General features: G+C 43.0%; 1 protein-coding gene across 2 annotated transcripts in view; it reads left to right on the top strand.

The window, feature by feature from the left end:
* MELK (maternal embryonic leucine zipper kinase) overlaps window positions 1-24,379 on the top strand; it is a 41,716-nt gene extending 17,337 nt beyond the window's left edge. Inside the window, exons 9-18 of one of the 2 annotated variants that reach the window (XM_014573284.4) lie at window positions 384-452; window positions 997-1,095; window positions 3,200-3,286; window positions 6,084-6,215; window positions 8,906-9,049; window positions 10,176-10,392; window positions 13,381-13,477; window positions 13,943-14,111; window positions 22,372-22,475; window positions 23,934-24,379. In XM_014573284.4, the coding sequence (XP_014428770.1) occupies window positions 384-452; window positions 997-1,095; window positions 3,200-3,286; window positions 6,084-6,215; window positions 8,906-9,049; window positions 10,176-10,392; window positions 13,381-13,477; window positions 13,943-14,111; window positions 22,372-22,475; window positions 23,934-24,111 (1,296 nt within the window). In that variant the 3' untranslated portion in view covers window positions 24,112-24,379. Of the gene's footprint in view, window positions 1-383; window positions 453-996; window positions 1,096-3,199; window positions 3,287-6,083; window positions 6,216-8,905; window positions 9,050-10,175; window positions 10,393-13,377; window positions 13,478-13,942; window positions 14,112-22,371; window positions 22,476-23,933 lie in introns of both variants that reach the window. The other variant, XM_006122369.5, reaches the window with a different exon arrangement.
* Window positions 24,380-25,397: the final 1,018 nt, after the last annotated feature.

Raw genomic sequence — 25,397 nt, 5'->3', positions numbered from 1 at the left:
ATAAAAATGGAATAAATAAGGGCTGAGTAGGCCAAAGCCAAAGCTGAGTGAATTACTCTTACCTAACTTGTTTATGTGCAATCTGGTTTGATTGTGTTCCTGGAATAACAGTTCAGGTTCAGCCATCTTTCCATGGGACTAACCTAGCATGAATCTATTTTAACCTAAAAATTAATCACACTTGAATTCAGTGAAAGTAAGAAAGATGACACCTTTTTGTCAAGTTAATCTAAATATGTTGAAAATGCAGCTCCACTAGCTCCAAATGCTATATGGGACTTTCAGAATGTAGATGGATACCAGTAAGTCATCCAAGCAATTTAATGACATTATTTGCACTAGTTGGCCAAAATTCACTCTAAACCAACTTTTTTTTAATACAGAGAGGAAAGTACGAGGTTCCGAAGTGGCTTTCTGCTAGCAGTATTCTGCTTCTCCATCAGATGCTGCAGGTAAAGCAATTGGTTCTAGCTAGACCATACGTTTTACAGTACTGTTAACTATTCAAAATAGCGTTGAAATATAGATCTGAAAGCCTAAAATATAGCATTGTAGTTAAACTATTTAAGAGAATATAACCGGTCCCTCTGGTGAAAAAGCTGCAATCGTAGAATATTACTCAAAGCACTCTGCATACCATGGTCCAGTTGTCGCGTTGCTAACAAAGTTGTCTTCCAGCATCTAATTTAGAAGATTGCACTTTGCTGCATAAATGTAATTCCCAAGTGTGCTTTTATGACCAGCTAAATTTATAAAACCAATTAGCTGAGCTACTATTAACCCTGGTGACAAGTGTCAATCATCCCTTCTGCTTCTGTTAATGTAGGTTTCCTTAACTAGCCCCTATGGCCTGACTTATCTCTTCTACTTGAAATATTTCAACTCCAATTTTCTGGGCAAAGGATTAATTTTACTAGTCTTTTATTTCTGTGAATAGTAGCTGTGGTATCCCCTTTGTGAAAGCATTGACTAACTGCATTTCTTACTACCTATTAGGTGGATCCAAAGAAGCGAATTACAGTTAAACATCTCTTAAATCATCCATGGCTCATGCAGGATTACACCTATGCTGTTCAATGGCAAAGCAAATACCCAGTAAGTGTGCTGATGAGAGCGGTGATTTTCAAACCTTCTTCCTCATGACCCAGTTGAAGACAATTATTAATGCCTGTGACCGAACATAATTAGACTGGAGTTTGGGCTACAGGGTGAGACTAAGGAAGGGAGCTTTGGGCTGTAGGAGAGAGCTCTGGGTTTGGAGAGGGAGGAGTCAGGGCTGGGGCAGGAGGGGCTTACCTCGACCAGTTCAGCCAACAGTGCAGTGGGGGTGTTAAGACTGGCTTCCTGCCTCTCCTGGCACAGCAGACCATGCTGCACTCCAGAAGCAGGTTCCCAGCCAGTGGGAATGTGAAGCTAGTGCTCAAGGCAGGGGCAGTGCATGGAGCCCTGTGTGCTCTTCTCCTCTCCTCCTCCTCCTCCCCACAAGAGCCTGACCTGCTGCTGGTTGCTTCTGGGGCACAGCACAAGTCAGTGCCAGGACAGGCAAGGAAGCACCCTTAGTACCCACTGATTCCCCCTGCAGCAACAAGACCAGTGCCTGATATTCCAGGACCCAGCATTGGGTGGCAACCTGCAGTTTGAAAACCACTGGATTAGAGGATTAATGTATCAGTAGTGACTAGATTGGGGTGGGCAAAAGGGCATCTGTGGGCTGGATCCGTGTGCTCTTGGCAGCGCGGGAGGAGACTTCACTCGCTCCCCTGCCCCCAAACTCTGATTAGCCTGGGGGGAACTCATGAAGTTTCCTCCACCCTGTCCCTGCCCTGCAAGGACTGCACAGCACTTAGAAGTGCTGTGTGCTCCTGGAAGGGTAGGAGGAAGCTTTGCATGCTCCCCCACCCCGGGCCCTGATTGGCCTGGGGTGGGGAAGCACAGGAAGTATCCTCTCACTGCCAGGGGCATGGTTGCCTAGGGGTAAGCTGGGGAGTGGGGGGGGGGGGAGCAAAGAGCCACCCCCACTCCCAGACCAATCATGGTCTGCGTGTGGGGGAAGCTTAGAAGGATCCTGGCCCTGCCCCTTCTGTTTGAGGTCTCGCCCCTTCCGGTGTCGCCTGGGGCCACTTCAAAATTTTTGAAGTGGCCCCAACAAAAAATTGCCCACCCCTGAACTAGATCATAAATTCGTCCTGAATTTATGCCTCAGCAGAGGGCATATGGGGACAATATAAAGACTTCATCCTTCAAAGGGACAAACCTGAAGATGACCGGTTACTTTATTCAGCAAGTTGCTGATGTTGAATTCTTCAAGGTTCTCTTCCTCTCAGAATGCATATCTACAGATATTCAATATAAAGTTCTTAATCCCTATGAAGGGGAAAGACCTCTGTTAGCTGCAGAATTTGAGTTAATTTATAAAATACCAAAGGGATGAATGGTTCTTTTTACATGTAACTGGCCAATAAGCCTCTGAATATTTGCATGCAGTAAGATATATTATTTTTGAAAAACAGGCACCTGTGTGCTGCAGAACCAAGGGTAGAAAGTGGCTTACATAGTGGAGTTATGTAATTTTATTTCCTATAATTTCCTAGTTAGAATAAAGCCTCATTTGACTATTGAAAACTCAAACTAAATCCCCTTCACCAAATACTGCACTATACATAGAAGTTAAGCTAGCACAAAAATAAAAATCTAGCAGATTAGGCTTAATAAACATGAGGTATTTGGGTATGTACAGCTAGTGCCTATAGTTGGCCATTGGGTGTCATTGTTTCTCTATGCAAAGAGCTTTTTTACTGTACATGCAGCATTAGTAGTAACATGTATAATTGCAAGCATGTATTTTAATAGCTTTTTTCTTTTCCTTTTGAAATGGGAAGAGAATCTAAGTGTACGCCAACAAAATTACATCTGTTTAATAGTGAGGGATATTTACTGAGGATCATGGTGGATTTTCAGACATAGGCAAGTTTTAAAATCAAGGTCAGATGGCTTTCTAAAAGATCTATTCTCGGAATTATCTTGGGGAAGTTCTCTGGTTTGTTAGACGGGATGTCAGGCTAGATCACAATAGTCCCATCTAGAGATATTGGATTGTTAAGCCAAGAGCCATCTGGCTTCATGGGAACATCCCACTCTTAAACACTGATCTAGAAGATTTCAAAGTCTGAAGCTTTCATATTACAACTTGTTCTTTCAGCTTGGGCATCTTGATGATGACTGCATAACAGAGCTTTCAGTGTTCCACAAACGTGGCAGGCAAAGTATGACTGAGTTAATTTCGGAGGTGAGTAACTTGTAATATGAATAACTCAAACTTGGACATATTAACTGATTCCAGTACTCGTTTCCAGTGTGACACTTAAAGCTGCCCAATATAGCCTGATCTATGGATTGTGTATTGTATGAATTACTTTATTCCCAGTTACCACAGGTTTGGCAGGTTCTTGTACTGAGATCAGGCCCATTACTAACATTACTGTTCATTTGGGAGCCCTGTTGTGCATGGTTGCACCACTCACTCTTTAGGAACCCTTTTGTATTTGCAATAATTGATTTACTGCTTTTAGGGAAGTCAAACATTCTAACCCAGTGAAGTGGATAGAGATAATACAGAATGTGCATTGAACATGTGTACTCACAACGTATCTTGAACAGCCTGAAATGTTAGCTTCCTCACCAGTGGCCGTGATCATGGTACCTTACAAGGGACTATAGCTCTCTCCTGCACAAAGGCTTGGGGACAACTATTATAATAACTTGCTGATGCTGTTATGCCTAATGCGTATTCAGTAGGGGTTTCTTTCCTCTTCCTTGTTTGTATTTAATGTTGGGATGCTAGTCTCCTATTGACTAGTATATTAATGATATTAACGTATGTATGTTAATTAGTTGCAATGGAGCTCTTGTAATCTGCAGATGTTTTTATCCTAAAATAACCAGATAGAGGTGTTTGGCACACATTCCTGTAGTTCACTGGTGTTATGTATAGACTTCCCCCTTAAATGATCTGTTCAATTCCCCAAAACATGGAGGTGAGCATTGAGCCATTTATCTGTGCCAAATGTCATATGCCTTAAGTCTTATGCTAACTGCTGAAGCCAGTGTTGTAGAGGATACAGGCTTGTAAGTTCTTGAGTTACTGCCAAATCAAATAAATGCTCCAAGCTAGCTCTGTGGGCTACAAAAATAGTTGTTCCAAACTGTCACTATTTTAACTATGAACTCAACTGTAGTTTTGACACTACAGTTGTGATTCCCCATACCCCAGTGCATCAGCCTCTGGTGTTTCCCAACCTTTGACAAAGTTTTAACCATGATTCTAGTGTCTTTCAAGGGAAACTTATGGTGGTTCTTCACTAGCTGTGACTCCATGTGTGGGCATGATTTTTGCTTTTAAAACAATTACATAATTTAATGAAGAGTATCTTCAGAGTACTATTGAAACAAGAGAAATCTCAACTATGGTGCTGAATAGGCAGTGGAGAAGTGGTATCCTAGGGTTTGCAAATAAAATCAGTGATGGAATAGGTAGCTGTTTCATTAGCGCAAGAAACATGCTGTGGCTAGTATTCATGGCTAAAGTTCATTTTTGTTGGAAGTTTTTAGATGAATATCACGAGTATAATGGTTCTGGCAATCCTAGCTTTTATGTAAGATTTTAATAAAATGTTAGCATATGGTACTTACTGTTTAGTATAGGCTATTGAATAGTGAAAATAACTCATTTAGGAACCCAAACTTCTGAGTGTTACTGCACTTAGTGGTGTCCATTGGAATAGCTCTTTCAGAGGGAAGCCCAGCTCTCTAGGCACCAGCCTGATTGGAAATTGTGCATCATATGCTGCTAAAGTGACACATCTGGGAGAATAAGAGCTACTGGCTAACCAATCTACACTTACTCCTGCTCTACAACTCTGGGACAAACTTCAGAGATTACATTACTGCTGTCTGGCTACTATAAAGACAGATCTCTCAGGAAGTAGATCTTTCAGGAAGCACAGACTGCTGCACTGGCCTAGCTTTTAATGAAGCACTAATGCAGTGGTTTTCAAACTTTTTTTTCCTCATGACCAGATTGACGAAAATTGTTGATGCGTGTGACCCAACAATATTTGATTGGAGTGTGGGCTCTGGAATGGGGACAAGGATGAGAGCTTCAGCTTTGGGTGTGGGTAAGACTGGGGCAGAGGTGTTTACCTTGAGCGGCTCCTGGTCGGTGGCATAGCAGAGGTACAAAGGTAGACTTCCTGCCTCTCCGGGCACTGCAGACCATAATGCGCCCCAGAAGCCGCCAGAAGCAGGTTCCCAGCCAATTGGAGTGTGGAGGCAGAGCTCAGGGCAAGTGCAGTGCATAGAGCCCTATGCATGCTCTCCCCTCTTTCTCCCTCCCATCCCTTTCCCAGCCCTCCTGTGCAACCTAGGAGCCGGGCCTGCTGCTGGCTACTTTTAGGGTGTAGTGCAGTCTGCAGTGCCAACACAGGCAGGAAGCCTGCCTTAGTACCTCCACTGATCACTATGCTGCAATGAAACCCAGTGTCTGACATTCTGCAATTTAGTACTGGGTCACAACCTGTGGTTTGAAAACCACTGTTCTAATGTAAGCCTAGTCACCCCCCATTCTGGGAGGCTAAGGACATCTCCATCTTCCAGACGAGGAAACGGACACCACCCAATTCGCGTGAGGTCCTCCATCAGTTCAGTGGCAACTGAAAGAACCACAGCGTTCTGATTGAAATCTGAGTCCCGTTGAATTCACTGGGAGTCTTGTCATTGATTTCAGTTGGGCAGAGGTTTCTGCCTCTGTCTCTAGCATTGGCTCTAATCTCTAGACCACAATTCTAACTTGCTTGCAGGAAGGGTGGCAGAGTAATAACAAGCACAACTCGATTCTGATTTCCTCCACACCAATGCAACTCCATGGAAATCTATGGAATTAGGTGTGACCATACAGATCAGAGGAGTCCGTAACAGGTAGATGGTTCTCCTTGGAAGAGAACTGGTGCTAAAAGTGTAACTTTAAGCAGTGTTTACCACAGCCTCTCTTAAGTAGTAGTGTTCTGACACATTCCTCTTGGTTTTAGTGGAAATATGATCAAATATCGGCAACATACCTCCTGCTTCAATCCAAGAAGGCTCATGGTAAGCCTGTCCGTCTACGGCTTCCCTCTCTAGCACTAGAACACGCTAGCATCACACCATCGAGAGAACTGAAGGTAAGTCCTAGGCCTTAGCACTGTATCATGTTAATGCAATGTTTGCATTTGTGCTGCCTTTCAAAAGAAGATGCCATTAAAAAGACTACATAAAATCTAAAGTGCTGTGGTCTCAACACATGATCTTTCTCTCTATACATACATATATTTTCAACTGTCGTAGTGGATTGATATAAAAGTAATTTATTTCTGACAAACAGAATACAAACCAGTGCGTTTTGGGCATTGGTATAATATAACCTTATGAGGAATGCTGTGAGCAAGTAGGCAGATGCGCCCACTCAAAAACTGGACTGGTGCCGTTCTACACTGTTTGAGAGCAATTCAAAGTATGCAGTGCTGTTGAAGCCTTATTGTTTGGGATACTGAAAAGTAGACTTGGCAAAATGCTGCCCTTAACAAGAGCAGTCATTCAGACATGAGCCAGATTACCTAAATATCTCTTCTGTAACACATCCCCATTAGTCCCATGCTGATACACAGGAGATGCACTTAACTTCTCCAGTGCCCTAAAACATATCAGCTGAAAATCTGTTGCTCAGCCATTCGGCATAGTCCTCCAAGTAGAGCTGACCTGTCTGTGAAACGAAGCTGGCAGAGCTCTTCTTAATTTAGAGATTTTGTCTGGTGTCAGTGGCTTGACTATAATTAACTGTATGACAAGCAGCTTGAAGTACAAAGGCTTCCTAAAAGAATGACTTGACTAAATCATGCCTTGAATGACAGGGCTGTTTTCTAATAATGCTTTTAAATTTGCCACCTGGAAATAGTTTTTTCAGTGATATGTAGTAGCATTTCTGTAATGGAGTGAATTTCTCCTTGCCCATCAGGTCCATTATTCATAAAGTAATGGAACATAATTTCAATTACAGAATCTGGCTACTAAATTCTTGGCTGCTATGCACAGGTGTCTGATAAGGTCTTTATAGTAATCATCAGTGGCACATCTGGTCATACACCAAAAAGCTACACTTTGGCTTTCAACAATAATGAAAAATCTGATCTTGGCAATATCCTTGATCACTGGCCAAAAGCCATTTGTCTCCAGACAAAACATGATGGTTCCTTTTTATAATGGCCTTTTTTTCAGCTGAGGGCTGATAGTTGACTTTATTACTTGCAGTTTCATTGGAGTGGTACATAACACAGGCCTTCCATTGTATTTCCTGTGATCCACAAAGGGATATTGAAAACCATCTCCTGTCCAATCACTTCAGATTAGAACCTGAATATGTAGCATGTTGTTGCTATACCTCTTAACAGCATTTCATTGTGCGTGTGTGTGGGGGGAGGAGGCGGTGGCAAAGCTCCCTAAAGCTCTCACTAAACCGATTCAGCAGGGGGCTAAAGGTATTGGAAGTGCTGTTCTGAGTTGACATATCTAAACTAAAAGCAGTAATAAACCTGACACTGTCCTGTGATGCGAAAGCTTGTTCATACTTTGGAAAACGGGAATTTGACTTCTCCCTAACAAACGACGGGATGGTCAATCATGGATCTATCAGGGATGGTCTAGATGGTGCTTGGTCCTGCTGTGAGTGTAGGGGACTGGACTCGATGATCTCTCAAGGTCTCTTCCAGCTCTAGTGTTCTATGATTCTAGGATCTTAAATATTGTATCAGATCATGAGGACTGCAATTTCTGCCCATTTTACTACAAAAGGCAGCATAAACATCAACTCACTGTGAAACTAAAGGCAGGTCTACACTAGCACATATTTCAATAGAACTCAAGTCATTGAGAGACATGGAAAAGCCACCCCCTGAGCAACACCAGTATAAGCACTAGTGTAGGTGCTATGTTGGCAGGGGAAGCACTGCTGGTGCTTGGGGAGGTAGAGTGATGCTAACCAGAGCGTGGCTGTTGGCATAAGAATCGGCAGTAGGAGTGTGATAGTGGCACAAGTATACCACTACAGCGGCACCACTGTAGTGATTCTAGTGTAGACCTGCCCTCAGTGTGTATCATGCCACCAGCTAAACTGAAGGTTGCATAGCAGGAAACACTCTCTGGGAAAACATGTAAAGATGTGGGCCAAAACATCGCTACACCAATGGCAACAAATGAGGCTGCAGACCACAAACAAGGAAGTAAACTCTTCCTGGCCTCTGGCAGTTTGAAGGAACCCACACGTACAATAGGCAGAAAATCCTGCATGATTTGATATCAGTTGAAACTTCATTTCCATGAGACAATGAAAGTTTTTGCTTACGTGCTCAGCAGCTTTAAGTGGTCGACTTCCAATAACCATTTGTTTCAAGGTATCCTACATAATAACATGGCTTTAACCAGCCATCTCCCATATTCCTTCACTATATTTTTCATTTCCTTCTTATGGGACCACTCTTGTGGCATTAGATCGTGTGGCACCAAAGTAAGGGGCTTGTGGCTTCCATGAAGAAATCAATGTCAGGTGTTGCAGCTTGCTGTATAAGCTGCTTATGACATTCTGAAAGCACCATTAAATACATCTGCTGCTGTTGCTTACGAAAACTTTCATTGCACACTTTGCCCTCCAAACACTATTGTCAGATGACAAGTGACCTGAGATGGTGCCCATAACTAGAAACTCTAAAGAGCAAAGCTTATAAACTATGAAAACTAACTTAAAAGTAATGAAGTTCTTTATTGAGAAGTTTGGCTTACTGTCTATTAGAATTTCTGTGGAATCTCCTTTTTCTTTCACCAGTCTAAAAAGAACCTGACTTACGAAGATGTGCAAGACTGCAGGGAAATGCCATGTGCATTTGGACCCATAGCATTTTCTGATGATGCCTTTTATGAGGAATCACCACTTGCAGGATTTGCTCTACATATGCCCCAAGCAAACCAGGTGCTTGAAGAATTACAATGATTTCCTAAAACAATTGCTCTTGTTGCAAGAGTCTGCCTCTGACTTTTTTAATGCATACTGCGTTTATGTTTAAGTATTAATATCCTTGCTTAGTCTGCCTGAGATACTGTACTTGGCCAGAAGAATTTACAAATTCAGATGGAGCAAGAGCTTTTTGGTGGTCAGTGAATCTTCACTTATTTGGAGAAGGAGAGGTGGGGGTCAGCTGCTCATTTTGTGTAGGGGCAGTGCAGAAGAAGAAACATAAGTAGGAAAGGTTACAAAGGGGCTGGTGTTAGCGGTGAGGACATGTAGCTAACAATCTGAGATGTAGCCGGGGCAGTGGTGGGCAAATCCTTAAAGGTAAAGAGGATAAATTTGATCTGTGCTTGGTGGATAAAGGGAGTCAGTGGAGTGACTGAATAAGAATCTTAGGTCTGGCCTACACTAGAGAGTTACGCTGCCTGCCTTAGTGACCTCTGGCAACCTAATTGTCAGTGAACACAATACAGCCTTGTTGTGCTGATATCCTAATTCCTCCTCCACAAAAGGTTTAGGGCTTATGGCAATGTAGTTAGGGCAACCCAGTATCCATGTAGATATTGTCTGACTTGCACTGACCTGGCTGTCATTCTTGTCAGTTTCACAGCTCCAGAATCGACAAAACCAAGCTATCAATTGGATGATGAGGCTCCCTACTACCTGTCTGTGCCAAGGAGCCTAAATACCTGGTTGGGTGGGGCAGCTGAGCTCTTAATCCCCCACACTGTTCCTCTTAAGTTAGTAGAAGCATTACTAGTGAGGATCGCTAACTGATGATTGATCTGCTTAAGTTTCTATCCTTAACTATGTTGTGGATGTGTTGGAGAGAAGTGATCTGGGATTGGAAGTCCAGGAGAGGAGACTGAAAAAACTGGGGAATATCCGGGCACAGGATAGCAAGGAGGAAATAGAGACTTAGCTATGTGGGTCAAAAGAGTTCTGAAGCACTGAGCAGCATTTGTAACTGACACATCTAAAATATACTATTTATGTTCAATATACTGGCAATATTTGAACTTGTTTTTGTCCAGAGTTTATTCACCATCAATCTCTTACTTAGTCAAATCTCTCTTCGCATTCAAAGCATCAGACCCCAGTGGCTAGTGTAGAATTTACACCGCCTCCAACTCCAGTGGCAAGAAGAGCAGCATCAAAGAAATGTGAAAACAAAGAGAATTCTGACTTGGTGATGACTGTCAAGAATGAAGAGCAGTTTGTGCCTCCTGCTCCAAAGACACCTCTTAGTAAGAGCCAGAAGAAGAGGATACAAGCCACACCAAATCAAGCATTTCCCTCAACAGGTGTGTCTTACTCTAGACTTCATTAACTATGTGTAAGTGGTGCTTAGGATTTGTAGAGTTGAATGTTCTACTCTGGCTAATCCTCACACCTTCAAGAGTTCCTGGATGGCTTATTCCCTCTTCAAGAGTTCCTGGATGGCTTATTCCCTCTTGTGATCCAAGAATATAATATTCACCAGCCCACTCCCCTTGCTATAAGAAGTTAGACTGCCCTACACAGTTTCGCGCTACTGCTGGCTTACTGTGAGCTAATGTGTCACTTCTCTTCCTCTTCCTGTCACTGCAGGATTGTGCATATATTTAATGTACTTGGACACTTATAGTAACTAGCTGAAGCGTTTCCATGATGTATACTTGCATCTGACTGGTACATCATAACTTAGATACTAGAAGGGCTTGAAATGCAATCTCCCTTCCCTTCCTTTTTTGCCTCTGGAGAACTGTTTTGAATGGAGATAGAGGACTTAAAGTACTTCCACCGGGGCTTCAAATCACTCCTTTGGGTTACAAAAATACAGTTTCCTTCCTCGTCCCCCATTTAGTCTCCCTGTGAGCTTCTTGTGCACTAGTACACTGTCAGCTGTGAAGTCCAAACATTTCAATGAAGACCCTTCATACACTAAATTAGTCCGTTTAAAAGCCCTGTCCCTTTTGGATTTGCTCTTCTATTACTATCTTTGAAGAAATTGTCCCAAAGCTTTCCACCCCAGATATTGAAAGGCTCTGTAGACTAAGGATAATGCAAGCATCCCATATTAAGATGTAGCTTTATAAGTTAACAATTATGATGGGATTGCCTGTGAGTGGGAGCCTGGCCCCTGACTTAGGAGGTCCTTTGTTCCTATTACATGCATCTAAATTATAGCTGTTGTAGCCATCCTGCTCTTTTAATCTATTAGAAATATTTGCACTGTTGTCCACTGATGCTATACTGTTTGCAGAGGTCATAACTAAGATTGACTTCGTAGCAGGTGTAACAAAGTATTTAAAACAGAGGTGAACATGCTGCTCCATGTTGTGCAAAGGAATACAACTGAGAAACATCTTGTAGCATCTACAGGCTTTCAAAGATTTCCAGCTGTAAAACTCTATTGACTCGGCTATCAAGCAGATCATCCTCGTTTAAGCGAAGAGTATTTCTGATTTCAGTTGTACATAGACTTGACTGTGCCCAAAGGGCAAAAATGATGCAAAGTAACTAATTTGTATATGGCAGTGGTTCTCAAATTTTAGCACACTGAGGACCCCTGTTTTGATCTAAAATTTTTTTTGTGGTCCCCAAACCTCTCCACACAGGCTCTGCAGTAAGGCCCACTGCTTTCTGTGGTAAGCTGAAACATAAACCTTATTTGAATGTTTGAAATTTATTTCCTTGTTCATTTACTGGTTAATTTAAAGAACTGTTTGAATTCTCCTCTGCATTTCTGTTTCAGGGCCTGTGCTCTGTAGAGCTCCATGAGGCGAGTAGACTGAGTGTTTGTTAAATGATCTCGCAGTACTCTTGTTTAATTGCATTTCCCATTCTTGCAGCCAAAGAGGATCACTGAGTTGAATGGAACTTAATGTTTCTTGCCCCCAGGTGCACTGGAGTTGGCGCTACATACGGCGTGGCTCTACTTTGAAGAAACTGTGTATATGTTTAATCAGCAGACCACCCTGTATTTAGGCATTCCTGTTTTCTTAAATAGAGAAATGTCTGCTCCTGTTGGCTTGGCTGAGCTGCTGTTGCCTAATGAATGGGACCCTTGCCAGAATCCTAGGCGACAACAGTTCTGCAACCCACTGCCTTCCATGGGGTCACAGGTACAAGTGGGTCAGTTGTTCTGCAGAACTTACCATTGGTAGCAATGTATGTTGGAGGGAAACCTGATGCCCCAGCTAAGTTTGCAGGGTTGTCCCCTTAAGATTGCATGGCATCATTGTAATTTATATTTAGCAGTATCTATAATGGAGTAGGGGCAGAGGAACAGAAGCATTTCTTGTCTCTTTTAAATACAGGCTCTATATATTCAAGTTTCAGGCCAAGTGAAGCATTTCTCCAGGGCATTAAGAATTGCTCAGACTTATGCCAAGCAGTGTAGGTTAGTTGATATAATACAGGATGAAGGCTGGATCCAGCTCTGTATTTCAAAAGCAAACCAAAGTATAGCACTGTATTGAAAGCACTTGAATCTGCCCTCTCTAATTGTGAAAAGTATAAAACAGAAAACTTACCTGGACAATGGCTGTCTAGCCACACATGCTGATTAGCCGCTGTTCCAGGCACACTAGTGGTGATCTTGAATGATAGAAATGGCAGTCACAGAATACTGCCAAACCCACATGTAGGAATGCAAAACCATTCTTGAGGCAGAGGGGACTCTGAGGAAGAGCATATAAACTGGGATTTAAGAAACTGATTTCTGGTCTTGGAGTTCACAAACAGTAATTCTCAGCCCCTAGAAGTGCCCATTTTCCCAGTGAGGAAATGGAGGTGGCTGGTGACTTGCCCACGTCCAAAAGTTGAGTCTGTGGCAGAACTAGGATAAGAACATAAGAACTGCCGTACTGGGTCAGATAAACGATCCATCCAGCCCAGTATCCTGTCAGCTGACAGTGGCCATACCAGATGCCCCAGAGGGAGGAATACAACAGGTAATCCTCATGTGATCCTTCTCCTGTCACCCATTTCCAGACAAAATGGATGTGAAGCTAGCTATTATCTAGCTCTCATCCTGTGTTATATCAACTAAACTATACTGCTTGGCATAAATCTGAGCAATTCTTAATACCCTGGAGAAGTGCCTCACTTGGTCTGAAACTTGAATATATGGAGCTTGTATTTAAAAGCACATTTTGGGTATTTTGTATGTTGCGGAGATGTTGAGTTGGGGATAAGGGCATTTGGTTTAAAAGATGACTGATCATGAAATGCCTTCCTGTAAAAGATCAAAATTCCTTTCTTTGAAACAAAATCTTACCCAGTTTGGATTGGGTTCTTTCCAGCAGAGAGAAGTCAGTGCACTAATGACACCCCAATTAAGAAATCCACAAGCCCTGCAAGTACAGATGAAATGGCAGCAACAGTCATTAGCCCAGAAAGACGGTAAGTAACCAGTTATTCATGCCCATTGCTGGTTTAGAACAGGACAACCTTAATCCTCATATAGACTAGGAAGACTCGTTACAACAGTACCTATTCTTTCATTGTCTCTTTTTCCATTCTCCTTAATTCTCTTTTCTACATAGTAGAAAATATTAGAGAAGCTTAAAATTACACACCTCAGCAGTCTTGGATATATTCCTATTTTCCATAATTACAAATTCTCCCTTATTCCACTTCCTGAGAGGGCAGCTGTTTCCTATCCACCATTCTGTTTAAATACCAAATGACTACTGAATAGTAATTCTGATGGCTAAACAGACTAAGACGATGCTATGATGTATTCTACTTGTCTGTCTAGATACAGAGCCAGGGTCTGGTAGTAATATTAGTGATCAATCTGAAATGAGTGACTTCCAGCCACTGAAAATGGAAGGCCTTTTTAATCTTTTTTTTTTAATGTGACAGGTGTCGCTCGGTAGATATGGATCTTAATCAAGTTCATGTGGATAGTGGCCAAAAGAAGAAAAGAGCCAAAATGTTTGGAAGTCTGGAAAGAGGCCTGGATAAAATGATCACAATGCTGACACCAGGCAAAAGGAAAGGATCCACAAGAGATGGACCAAGGAAATTGAAGGTAAGATAAAAAGGGAACTTTTATTTAAGTGGTGGACTGTTATTGGAAACGTCAGTGGTGTCTCCACCATGATTTCTAGCTTCAGCTGTCTGAATTGTATCCATTCTGTAGTAAAGGGCAAATTCCTTTAGTGTTACACTGTATCTACAAAGGCCCCAATTATTGTCAAGGGCCTTTGTAGGAGTCATGGCTAGGCTAGGTTTGACACCAGTATTTCAGACTGGTGGTTGTGGAAATGACTGCATTCTGTTCCCCTTCCAGCTGATCTGTACTTGTCATTGTCAGGGATGCAGCTGCAGTCAAAACTCTCTGGTCCTGTTCAAAGAGGGTCACTCTTGCTAGCAGTGTCAGGGTAGCACTGGTACCAAAGCTCCACGCTGGTATAAATGCAGCATCTTCCTATAAAAGCCTTTATATGAATGGCTTTATCAGAAAGTAGCTTATGATAGCTCATTGAAATCTGATCCAAGGCCTAGCTAAGCCAGGGCAGGGCAAGATGTGGCCCTTGGCTCTGATCTAGCTTGCCTAACACTTTGATCTGACCAGTAGACTGCATCTGTCTGCTTTCAGTTTATATCCTGCTGCCTGTGCCACAGAATTTCCAGGCAGCGGCTTAGGAAGTAGGATCCTATTTAAGTGGTTCGCAGCTCCCAGTCGCAGCACTACCCTGGCAGGTGCCAGAGCTGTGAGCCCTTTGCTGTGTTTTTAATTCTAAGCTTCTGGCCACAGACTACTCTGGGGGGAGGCTAGTACCTAGCTCTGCCCCTTCTGGTGAGGGGGACTGGCCCACAACCATGTACCAAAACTCACCATGGCCCCTCTGAAAACTATTGCCCATCCGATCTAAGCCATTTGAATCCTTGTCAAATCAAGAGAATTTGGACTTACTGAACTGAATGTCCCTAGAAAAGGGCTAGAAAAGGGCTCTCTACAAATCCAGTGTCTCAACGTGTACAATTTACATTAGTTAGGGATAAGATCTGTTGACTTCATTAGGTGTCAGTTCAGGTATTGCCTGAGAGTCAGAATGAGGAGTCAGAATTTGCTGGTCTGATTTTGCAGTCCACTCACACTCTTGGTAGTGGTAGCCTATCTGGTTCGTTCTTTATGCTCCCTGTTTGGACACCAGTGAGGTAGAAGAAACTAAAGACTAGTTCAACCATATATCTCAAATGCAGTTGGGAGACCTCTTGGGACCCAAAGGTATCTGGGCATATACGTGCTTAGCACATCTTCCAGGAGAGCAGCTCTGTTCTTAGTGTAATAGGCATTCCAACACATGCTACCCATTAAAGTACTAGTAGAGTAGTGCCTATGTTAAAAATCAACAAAAGAACAAAGGTGGCTGAATTCTGCGTAACTACCATCATGCCAATAAGTGTCAGTGGTGCAGTACTGTACATACGGATGCATTAAACAGTGACTGCACAAAATATTCAAAATGTTCTTGTTGCTGCTTCAGAAAATTCTGCACAATAATGCATTGGAAACATCATATATAAGCAGAGCATGAAGGAGTACCGATCTAACTACTGTATGGAAGACAAGCTTTTTCTGAGTTCTGTAACAAGTGTATTCAAATAAGCAGTGTATGTCTAGGTGGTGGACTACTGCTTGAGGCACCTACTGACTAAAAAGCTGGTTATTGTCAAGAAAAACAGAACAGAAGAATGGCTATATTGGATCAGATTAAAAGTTTGTCTAGCCCAATATCCTGTCTTCCTATAGTGGTTAGAGCCTAGAGTGGTTAGGTGCTTTGGAGGGAATGAACAAAACAGGCAATCCAATGATCAATCTCCTATCATCCATTCCCTAAAACACTGAAAGCCAGATGCTGGGACGTGCAGAGCATGGAATTGTATCTCTGGCCATTTGTCTAACAGCCATTGAGGGACTATCCCCCATGAACTTCTCTAATCTTTTTTTGAATCTGGTTGGTTTTGGCCATCACAACATCCCTGGCAACAAGTTTCACAGGCTGACTATGCACTGTGTGAAGAAACACTTTTGTTAAATCTGCCTATTAATTTCACTTGGCAACCCTGGGTTTTGGGCTATATGAAGGTGTGTATATAACACTTTCTCCACACCAATCACTATTTTGGAGACCTTAATCATATCCCCTTAGTCATCTTTGTCAAGCTGTACTGTCCGTCTTTGTAATCTCTCCTCATATGGAAGCTGTTTATACCCTAATCATTACTTACCCACCTGCTAACTGTAAATCTGGTGGTTGTCAGGAAAGCTGAGCTCTAAAAATTGATAGAACTGGAGCTAATGCAGTGCTCTTACCATATTCCAGTCCAGAAAGCACTTGCCAAAAGGCACTGGTAATATGGTCAGTCAGCTTCTGACAAGTCCAGCTGGGCTATGAGCTGGTGCATCTGAAATGAGTCCAGTCGACACTTCGAATACAAATCTTGGGCAGTAACAGGCGAGTAGGTGCCAGGTCTGTTGTTCTCCAAATGTTTCTGCCACTGAGTCAGTGTTCTGTGCCCAGGAAACCTGTGAAACTTTTGAATGCTTTGGAGTGTAACAATGCAAGACTGCATTTGAAAGCTGGAGAAGCTCTGCCAGTGAGTTGGCTGCTGTTAGATTTTTGTCTCTAGGCCTCCCAGTTCTGACTAATTTCAAGTTCTTTCTTAGAAATCTAAAGCTAGCCTTTCAAAATCTATTAAGGACATAGATGAGAATCTAGACACAGCACTTGTATAGCCATCTTTCAGTTGTTAGCAATAATACTCCATACAGTGTACCTAGCTTCTATGTCTAATGTTGCCATAGCATCTTTTCAAAAGGGATATCATGCCTACAGCAACAAGTCCCTTATTTACAGCAGTAAAACATGTACGCTAATATGGCTCCAATATTCAAGGATGAGTTTGTGCTATGCCGCTTTGAGGCATAGTATGCTCCTTGCTTCCTGAGGTACAATTCTATGGTGGCTTTAAGCTATCTTTTCTTCCCATTTTGGGTTGCTCCCAGATTGAGGGAGTTCCTTTCCCCCCACACCCTTCTAATGTAACTTGGGTCCCAAGTGGTGTCTGAGTTCTGGCCGCTTCATAGGCTCGCCCCATGGATTCCAAAACTGTTCAAAATCCCTGCAGTACTTCATATTGTGACCATTCCCTTGACAGGCCCCCAACATCAGGACTTGCAAAGTAGTATTTGAGGATAACTTTAGAAATATCCTTCACAGTGCCTGTAGTAGGAAATCCCTCTCTTCGCCCCATCCCCCATCAGTTGTATAGAGTAATTCCTCATTTCACGCGGTAGATAAGTTTCAGAAAATGATCGTGCTAAGTGAAAACGTGTTATGTGGGGTCAATTTTCCCATTACTTGCAATGGGAAGGTAGGGGCTGGGTTTCAAGCCCACGTGCACTTGCAGCTCCAGCTTGCGCTTGTTAGCAGCTGGGACCGGGACATAAGGTTGGGGGAGGAAGAGGACTGGGTTATAGTAGGGAAGGGAGGTGTTTGGTTCTGGGGAAGGGAAGGACGGGAGAGGGGACTTGCAGCTGGGTTTCCCCAGCTGACTGGTCGGTGGCAGCTGCGCAAGGACTTCCGCTGCCTCCTTACAAAGCGGCAGAGATTCACTGCTCGCCACACCGTTCCCAGGTGACCCCTCCTCACCGGACGTGAGGCATCCGGCCAGAGGGGGTTGCTGGGGAACAGCACAGTGAGCAGCAAATCTCTGCCGCTTTGCAGGGAGGCAGAGGAAGCCCCATGCAGCTGCTGGCGACTGGCCTGCCGGTAGGGGAAATCGTGTTATTGTGGGGATGGGTCGTGGTGTTTGAAAAATGTTCCCTAAAAAAAAACACATGCTATTGCGAAAACATGTCAAGTGGGCATGTGTTAAGCGAGGAATTACTGTACAGAATTTTTAGGGCCCTTCTGTTCCACTCTGGCCCTTCTTATCCAGTGTAAAAGTGTCCGAGCAGGGATGAAACTCACCTTTTGTCCCTGATAAGAGAGTTGATTTTCCTCAGCACTTAAGCTTTTGTCCCTCTTGCAACAATGTTGGAACTACACATTCCTTGTTGCTGTGGCATAGTGTCCCTACGAGTGCACCTTTTCAGTTGCACCTACACCTCAAGCTTTTGGTCAAAATTTTGTTAGTGTCTGTTTAGCCACACATGTTCTATACTACCTCATACCACACACTCTGGTGTGGCTACATAAGGCTGCTAGAGCAAACAATCCTCAGTTCCTTTGGTCTGAATCAAAGCACTGTGGTTCTCAACTGGTGGTCCATGGTGACTTTTTCGGTGGTCCACAGGAACATTGTCCAAAGTCACACAGTGTGAGCAGGCACTGCCGTTAGGCTATTTTACACTGTGTTCACAGGTAACCAGTGATACTTTCCGGAGGTGGACAGGTCAAGGGATGGATTATCTTTAATCAAGAATCCATTTACAACAGATATTAGTGTTCCAGAGGATCTTCAGGAGGAATTCTTGGATCTGAAAAATGATTTTCGCAGCTCAAGACATGTACCAGCAGTCTACCTTAGAGAAATTTTGGGCCAGCGTGACTGGGAGTTACCCAAATCTGTCAGCACACGCAGTCAGAGTTCTTTTGCCATTTGCATCAACTTATATGTGTGAAACTGGATTTTCGTGTTTGTTTGCAGAGGAATCGGCTTGCAGTGGAAAGGGATATTTGTTGTGCGTTATCAAGTACTACTCCAAACATTGAAAAGCTTGTCAGTGAAAAGAGAATCCAAAAATCTGTTAGTAAGAAATAAATTTCAAACCAAAATGTTTGTCTGCTCTTTTTTATCATGTCTCCAAGGAGGTGGTCCACAAATTTTTTGATTGGCCTGGTGGTCCGTGGACTGAAACAAGTTGAGAATCACTGCACTAGCATATCTCCTACTGCTTTGGTCTGAACTATAGCACCAGCATATCTGCATTCAGCATGCCTCTGTGTTTTGATGTTTAGTTAGTTGGTATTTCTAGTTAGAGTTCATAGCATTGAGAGATTTGAAGGGTTTTTTTTCTTTCCACTTCCCCACTCTTTCTGGGAAGCTTACTTTGCCTGGCTTACTAGGTTTCAAATAGTGCCTCATGTCAGGAGATTATCCCAAACAGCAATGGCCACACAGGGTATCCATTGCATGGGGACTCCCATATCTCCCAGAAATGTAACACTTTGCCTGGCTCAAATCTAGAGCCCAAAAGAATGAGGTGATCAAGCTGAAGCACTCCTACCAATCTTCTTCAGAGTCAAGTCAGAAGACCCCCTGCACATCTCTTTGGACAGATCTAATGCTTCTTTGACCCCTGGTAAGGTGGCTGCTAAGAGGGGGAAGATTTTGAGGAGTGTGCTTAGGGTATAAAGAAGAGGACCTCCTTCTTCCTGCAGAAGGAGCCAGTTCCTAAGAAGTCCCAATCTACTGTTCACTCTGTCAGACATGGACATCTCCACGTTGCCGTGAGGGCAAGACTCTTTCTTTGGCACCAGCAGAGCAAGGAGGTCTGGAGTATTTCAGAGAAGCATGGCTCCAACAGGTCCCCGGGATAGTCTGAAGTATTAGGAAGATCCAGAAAAAGATCTACATCAAGCTTTCCAGTGGTGCCTTTACACTCAGCTCCATTGGTACTAGCAAAAATGAAGCACCAGAACTTTGCTTTTGGTGCCTGCATGCTCCAGAGCAGTAGTGCTGTCCATTTCAACTGGTGGTCCTGACTCACATTCTGTACCTCAGGAATTCTGCTACTCCAGGGACTTCTATGTTGAAAGCCAGCACTCCGCTGTTTATGGGTACCAGACCACTCTTACAGAGACCCTGGTGTCTGGATTACCATACCCAGTGCCATAGGATTCTCTGCTCTTTCTGTTTTGGGGAAGGCCACGGGAGGATGAAGGAGGCGTTCAGTCAGTCTCCTGGTCAGTGCAGGGTTCTTCTCTGCATCGTTATAAAAACTGATTGACTGACTCTCATCTACATCTGGGATTGATCCTGGGTACCACCCTTTCTCCTGTATGGGCCTCCCTCACATCCATTCTGGGATCTTTGGGTAGGATATCAACAGCAGTTTGCTTGGACACCTGCTCCATGGCACTGGGAGACTAGGGTTACAAAGTTACCTCCACCAAACCTGCCATGTACAGACTGAACAGGAAGCTCTGGTAGGCAGGCAAAGCCTATATTATGCCCCTACCGTCATTAATGGCCAAAAACTTGTTCCAGGACCTTGTCAAGAGGGTGGTTGATTCCCTCCAGATACCTCTTGAGGATGTTAGATTTACAGCACGAGTTCCTGGATAGTGTGGTTGCATTACCCATTAATGAAGTATTTTTTTATCCAGCAAAGACTGTGAAGCAAACTGCTATCATCTCACCAAGTAAGGCTATGTCTACACTGCACTGTAGTTCAAAATAAGATACGCAATTTGAGCTACACAAATTGCATATCGTTGATCTTATTTCAAAATAGCTTATTTCATAATTTAGCGCGGTCTACATAGCACCAAATTTCAAAATAATGCCCGACTCCAAAACGTTCCTTACTCCTCATGGAATGAGGTTTACAGGGACATCAGAATAACAAGCCCAAAATAATGGGCTTGCTGTTGAGACACGCGAGAGCTATTTCGGAATACTCCGGCATCCTGAAATAGCATTGCAGTGTAGATGTAGCCTAAGTGACCTAGTAAGAAATGTGCTCCCATAATGGACTCCATTTTTTTCCCCCATCTTGACCGAATTCCTTGGTGGTGAATGCCGTAAGCAGGCAGGGTAAACTGCGTAATTCCAGGCCTATTTCAGATGCCCTTTTTGGATGAAAAGCATACCCATTTGTGACTCTGCAACTTCAGGTCATAAATACTATCAGGTAATCATGGCCAAGTATGACTTCCTGAATTACAACAAGTTTGCAATCTTTACTGAGCAACTTCCACAGAAGTCTAGAGAACATTTCCAGGCTGTTAAGGAGGGTTGGGAGACCCAGAACTTAGCTCCGAGCGATCTTGGATGCTGCTTATAGATCCATTTCCATAATTGTTGTCATGTACAGGTGGTTATGGCGCCTGTTATGCTTTCCCAGAGGTTCAGAATTCTGCTGAGGACCTCTTGTTTGAAAGCCAGAAGCTCTTCTTGAGGCACTCCAAGGCCACAGAAAGGTCTGAAGGAGTGCTGATACACCCTATGAAGATTTAGCAGCTCTCAGATTGTCCAGAGATTGCACTTGACTCATTTCTCTGGCTTTCACAGAACCAACAAACCTGTTATCTTTCAAGAGCAGGGACTCCTTACAACTGCACCCAAAGTTCTTTCTGAAGATGTTTATCCAACAGCACCTTAAGTTTATTCATCAACAGGTATCTTTCCCCTAAACCACACACCTAAGGTGAGACCTCGTCTCATGGTAGATGTGTGGTTTAAAAACCTATCTTGATAGGACCAAGCAGCTTTGGAAATAACCTAAACTGGTGTCCTTGCAGGAAGATCAGAAGGGTTCACAGTCCTCTTCGGATCTCTGTGAATTAGTTCTTGCTGTGATGCATTGGGTGCTTTGCCTCCCCAGAGGATAATAGCACACTCTACCAGATCAGTCAACTTCTCCAGCAACACTAACATTACAGTATCTGAGAGATGCAGAACTGCTACTTGTGCCTTAATGCATACCTTTTTATAAACACCATGCATTGGTGCAGATCATCAGATGAGTCTTGTACATGGTTCCAAAGCTGGAGGGATATTGCTTGGGAGTCACCTGCAATAGAGCACCCAGAGGGAAGAAAAGATGAGGAGGAACTGAAGTTCTCTGAGATGGGTGCTCCACTATCTACCCTGCTTCACACCTGCTTCAAACTGGTGGTGGCTGGACATTCTGAGAACTTGGGGGGGGGGGGGGGGGAGGCTGGCCATACAGCCCTATAGACCCTGAGTGTATGGCACAAGGTTGTATAAAGTATGTGCGCAGGCCAAATGGAGGCTGATAACAGGAAAACCTCCACAGTTATATGGAGATAAGCTTATCTCATAGACCTGGAAGGGACCTTGAGAGGTCAAGTCCAGACCCCTACCCTCAGGGCGGGACCAAGTACCATCCCTAACTGGCCCCCTCAAGGATTGAGCTCATAACCCTGGGTTTAGCAGGCCAATGCTCAAACCACTGAACTATCCCTTGTTACTGTATAAGGTGCGAAATCTTTTAACGCAGCCATTGCCACATCACCTCTCATGTTTTGACATCAGTCAGGAAGACAATCTTGTTTTTAATATTTAATTTATTACACTTTTTTTTTCAGGCGCATTACAATGTGACCACAACTAAACTACTGAATCCAGACCAGCTATTGAATGAAATAATTGCCATCCTCCCAGGGAAACATGTTGACTATGTACAGAAAGGGTAAGTAAAACATCAGGCAAAATTAATCCCAGTTTGCCTTCGCACAAGTAGCTAGTCTTCTAGTCTTGCTGTCGCAAAACATTCAACTTATTTTCCTCCCACCCCTTTACACTGCCTTGTGTTCAATATTGTACCTCCTATTAGACAACATCATGAGACCTATCTATGAGATAAATATTGCCTATCAATGCGAAACAGTTTAACACTCTCCTACTAATGTTAACAGTTAGTCTCCTGTGCTGACCTGTCATGCATGTTGTGGCAACTTGCTTTAGAGAAGCTGAGCAAACATCTAATCCTATCTCTTGTGATTTCATGGCTAGCAAAGACTCTGTGGGATACTGTCACGCTACCGGAGAGGAGGCAGTTTAGTGCTATTATGATGGAGATTGTAATGACCTTCCCATGCATCCTAGCTGACATGTGAGCCTTCATACCTGTACCAGCAGCCCAAGATATGGCTTTAACTTTCAGGGTCTGGTTAGGGAGCTGCGGTCTGTACTCTATTCTTGGCTCTGCTAACTGACATTGGTCAAGACCCTTTGTGTCTGTACTGAAATTTATTAACCTATAAAATAGAGAGCATAACTCTCACATTGATAAGTTTTGTTTTAAAAAGGCTTTGTTTATAAAATGCTCTTCACTTCAAGGGCAGGCATTTAAAAAGATCAGCCTCCTAATGAGCATCCAACTTCTAAATGCGCCTTGCTTAATTAAAGTGACTGACTTTGACATGAAAAACTTAAAGAATAAATGGTCTGGTATCACTTTAAAGACTAACAACATGTAGATAGTATCATGAGTTTTCGTGGGCACAACCCACTTCTTCAAGCTCATAATACCATCTACATGTTTTGTTAGTCTTTAAAGTGATGCCAGACTCTTAGTCTGTAACAGGAAAAACTTAACTAACTCTGCTACTCCCGAAGCTTTTGTTGACCTGGTGATTCAAAGTTCAGTGCTTAGGTGCTCACTCTTCAAACTTGGCAAGAGATGAGTTGGTGGGCCCCATGTACAACGTTGCAGTTAGAGAGCAGGATGGTTCAGTTCCTCTTGACTGGCACGATTGCTGCTATCTGAGCCTGATGCAGGAGGTTGGGGCAGTCTCACGAGTGATGTTGCTGTCATTGGCAGAAGATAGTCTGGCTGGAGAAAAATATAATCATGCCCATGATTTGTTCTTTGCCATAGATCCCAGCTCTCAGGAGAGGCAGGTAGCAATTCTTGTGGCTAGGGACCTTGTGCTCTGTATTAGCATTTGCAGACAAGAGACCCTTCTAGAAAAGGGAATAGTTTTCACTTTACCTAACCTTGTTGGAGCGGTTTTCCCACATTGCATCTGTGTGATACTGTGTGGGAAGTATTGATTGTAACCACTTGAGCTTTCGTGTTGGCAGCCTCCTGCTGAGTATTAAAATACCTGTGACTATTCTATTTCTTTTTGCCTTCTCTCTGTAGGTATACCCTGAAATGCCGAACGCAGTCAGATTTTGGCAAAGTGACGATGCAGTTTGAGTTAGAAGTGTGCCAGCTTAGTAAGCCTGAAGTAGTGGGCATCAGGAGGCAACGGCTTAAAGGTGATGCGTGGGTCTACAAGAGACTAGTGGAAGATATCCTATCTAGCTGCAAGGTGTAACTGATTGAGGATTCATGTACGAAGTAAGGGTGGTTTTACACTGATTTACACCAATTTTTTTAGTCCTCTAAACATTGTTCAAAGAACTAATCTGCTTTTAAATACACTACTCTGTGAATAAATGTGACAAACCTATCTGTCCTTGTCTTTTAATCATGTTCCTTTGTATATAAACTGCTGTCTCTAGATGTCTCCCTCGTGTGAGTGCTCAACTATTTGTGTTCTGCAAATGTAACTTCTTTCTGAAATAAACATGTTATAAATATAAGATGGGCTCCTCTCTTGGGTATAAAATTAAGGTCCAAATAAGAGTTAATAATTTTCTAACACTAAAGATTATTTTTGGTATATCTTCTTAGTTAAGGTGCATGTTAGGCAGAAAACAGATCAGTCATTTGCATAATTCTTTTCCTGTCTAAGTAGGATTTATTGAGATCGTTAACTAAGTCACAGCTGTGGTCACCAGTTAAACTATATGCTCAATATTTTGAACAAAATAGGATTGACTTCAATGAATATGTTAAGCCAACAATGCTGGGATTTAAACTATAAACCCATATAAAATATTATAATATGGTAATTCATTACTAAGCCTTAGTGATGGCTAACAACTGTGTGTGCTTTCTGATCCTGGAGGGATAGTACTTAGAAGCTTAGTGTTATATTGGGGGTTCCAGTAACTTCTCAATCCAAGCTATTCTAGAGGTATATCATAACAGTGTGTGCAGAGCTGGTAACTAAGCAATTAAAACTGACATGGAGGACATTACTGAAGTCCTAGTCTTTGTATCCTATTACTGTTGCTGGATTGACCTATAAAACCTCAAATGGGCAACAAATCCACAGAAGGTTAAACATGCTAGCTGTTTTGGCACATGGATTACAAGGTGGTAGTGTTAGGGTATCGCAGACAAGGTTGGTTTGAGATGAGCAGCCAAGCTTACATAGCACTCCTCAGGCAGACGTTACCTTTACATTGTGTTGTGTTGAATGACTGCTAAAGGATGAACTGATTCTGTGTACCCATTCCTGTAAAATGCCACACAGAATCAGTGACCCAAGAAGACACTAATTTAAATCCAAAGAGCAATGGTAGGGAAGAATGGATTTGCTGGGACTGTTTCTGCAAATGTACCCAGAGCAGTGTCTAGAACTCTGCTACAACGTGTTGTGGTAACTAACATTCTCAGTAACTTCCTGGGCTCTGAAAAAGCCACCATTCAGCACAGCATATCTTACACAATTGCAGCCTGACCCAAGCCCAGTTAGAGCTGGGAGAGGGAGAA

The sequence above is a fragment of the Pelodiscus sinensis genome, chromosome 6, assembly GCF_052426305.1.
Source record: "Pelodiscus sinensis isolate ZL-2025 chromosome 6, ASM5242630v1, whole genome shotgun sequence".
NCBI lineage: Eukaryota > Metazoa > Chordata > Testudines > Trionychidae > Pelodiscus > Pelodiscus sinensis.
This window is presented reverse-complemented; position numbering and strand designations above follow the sequence as displayed.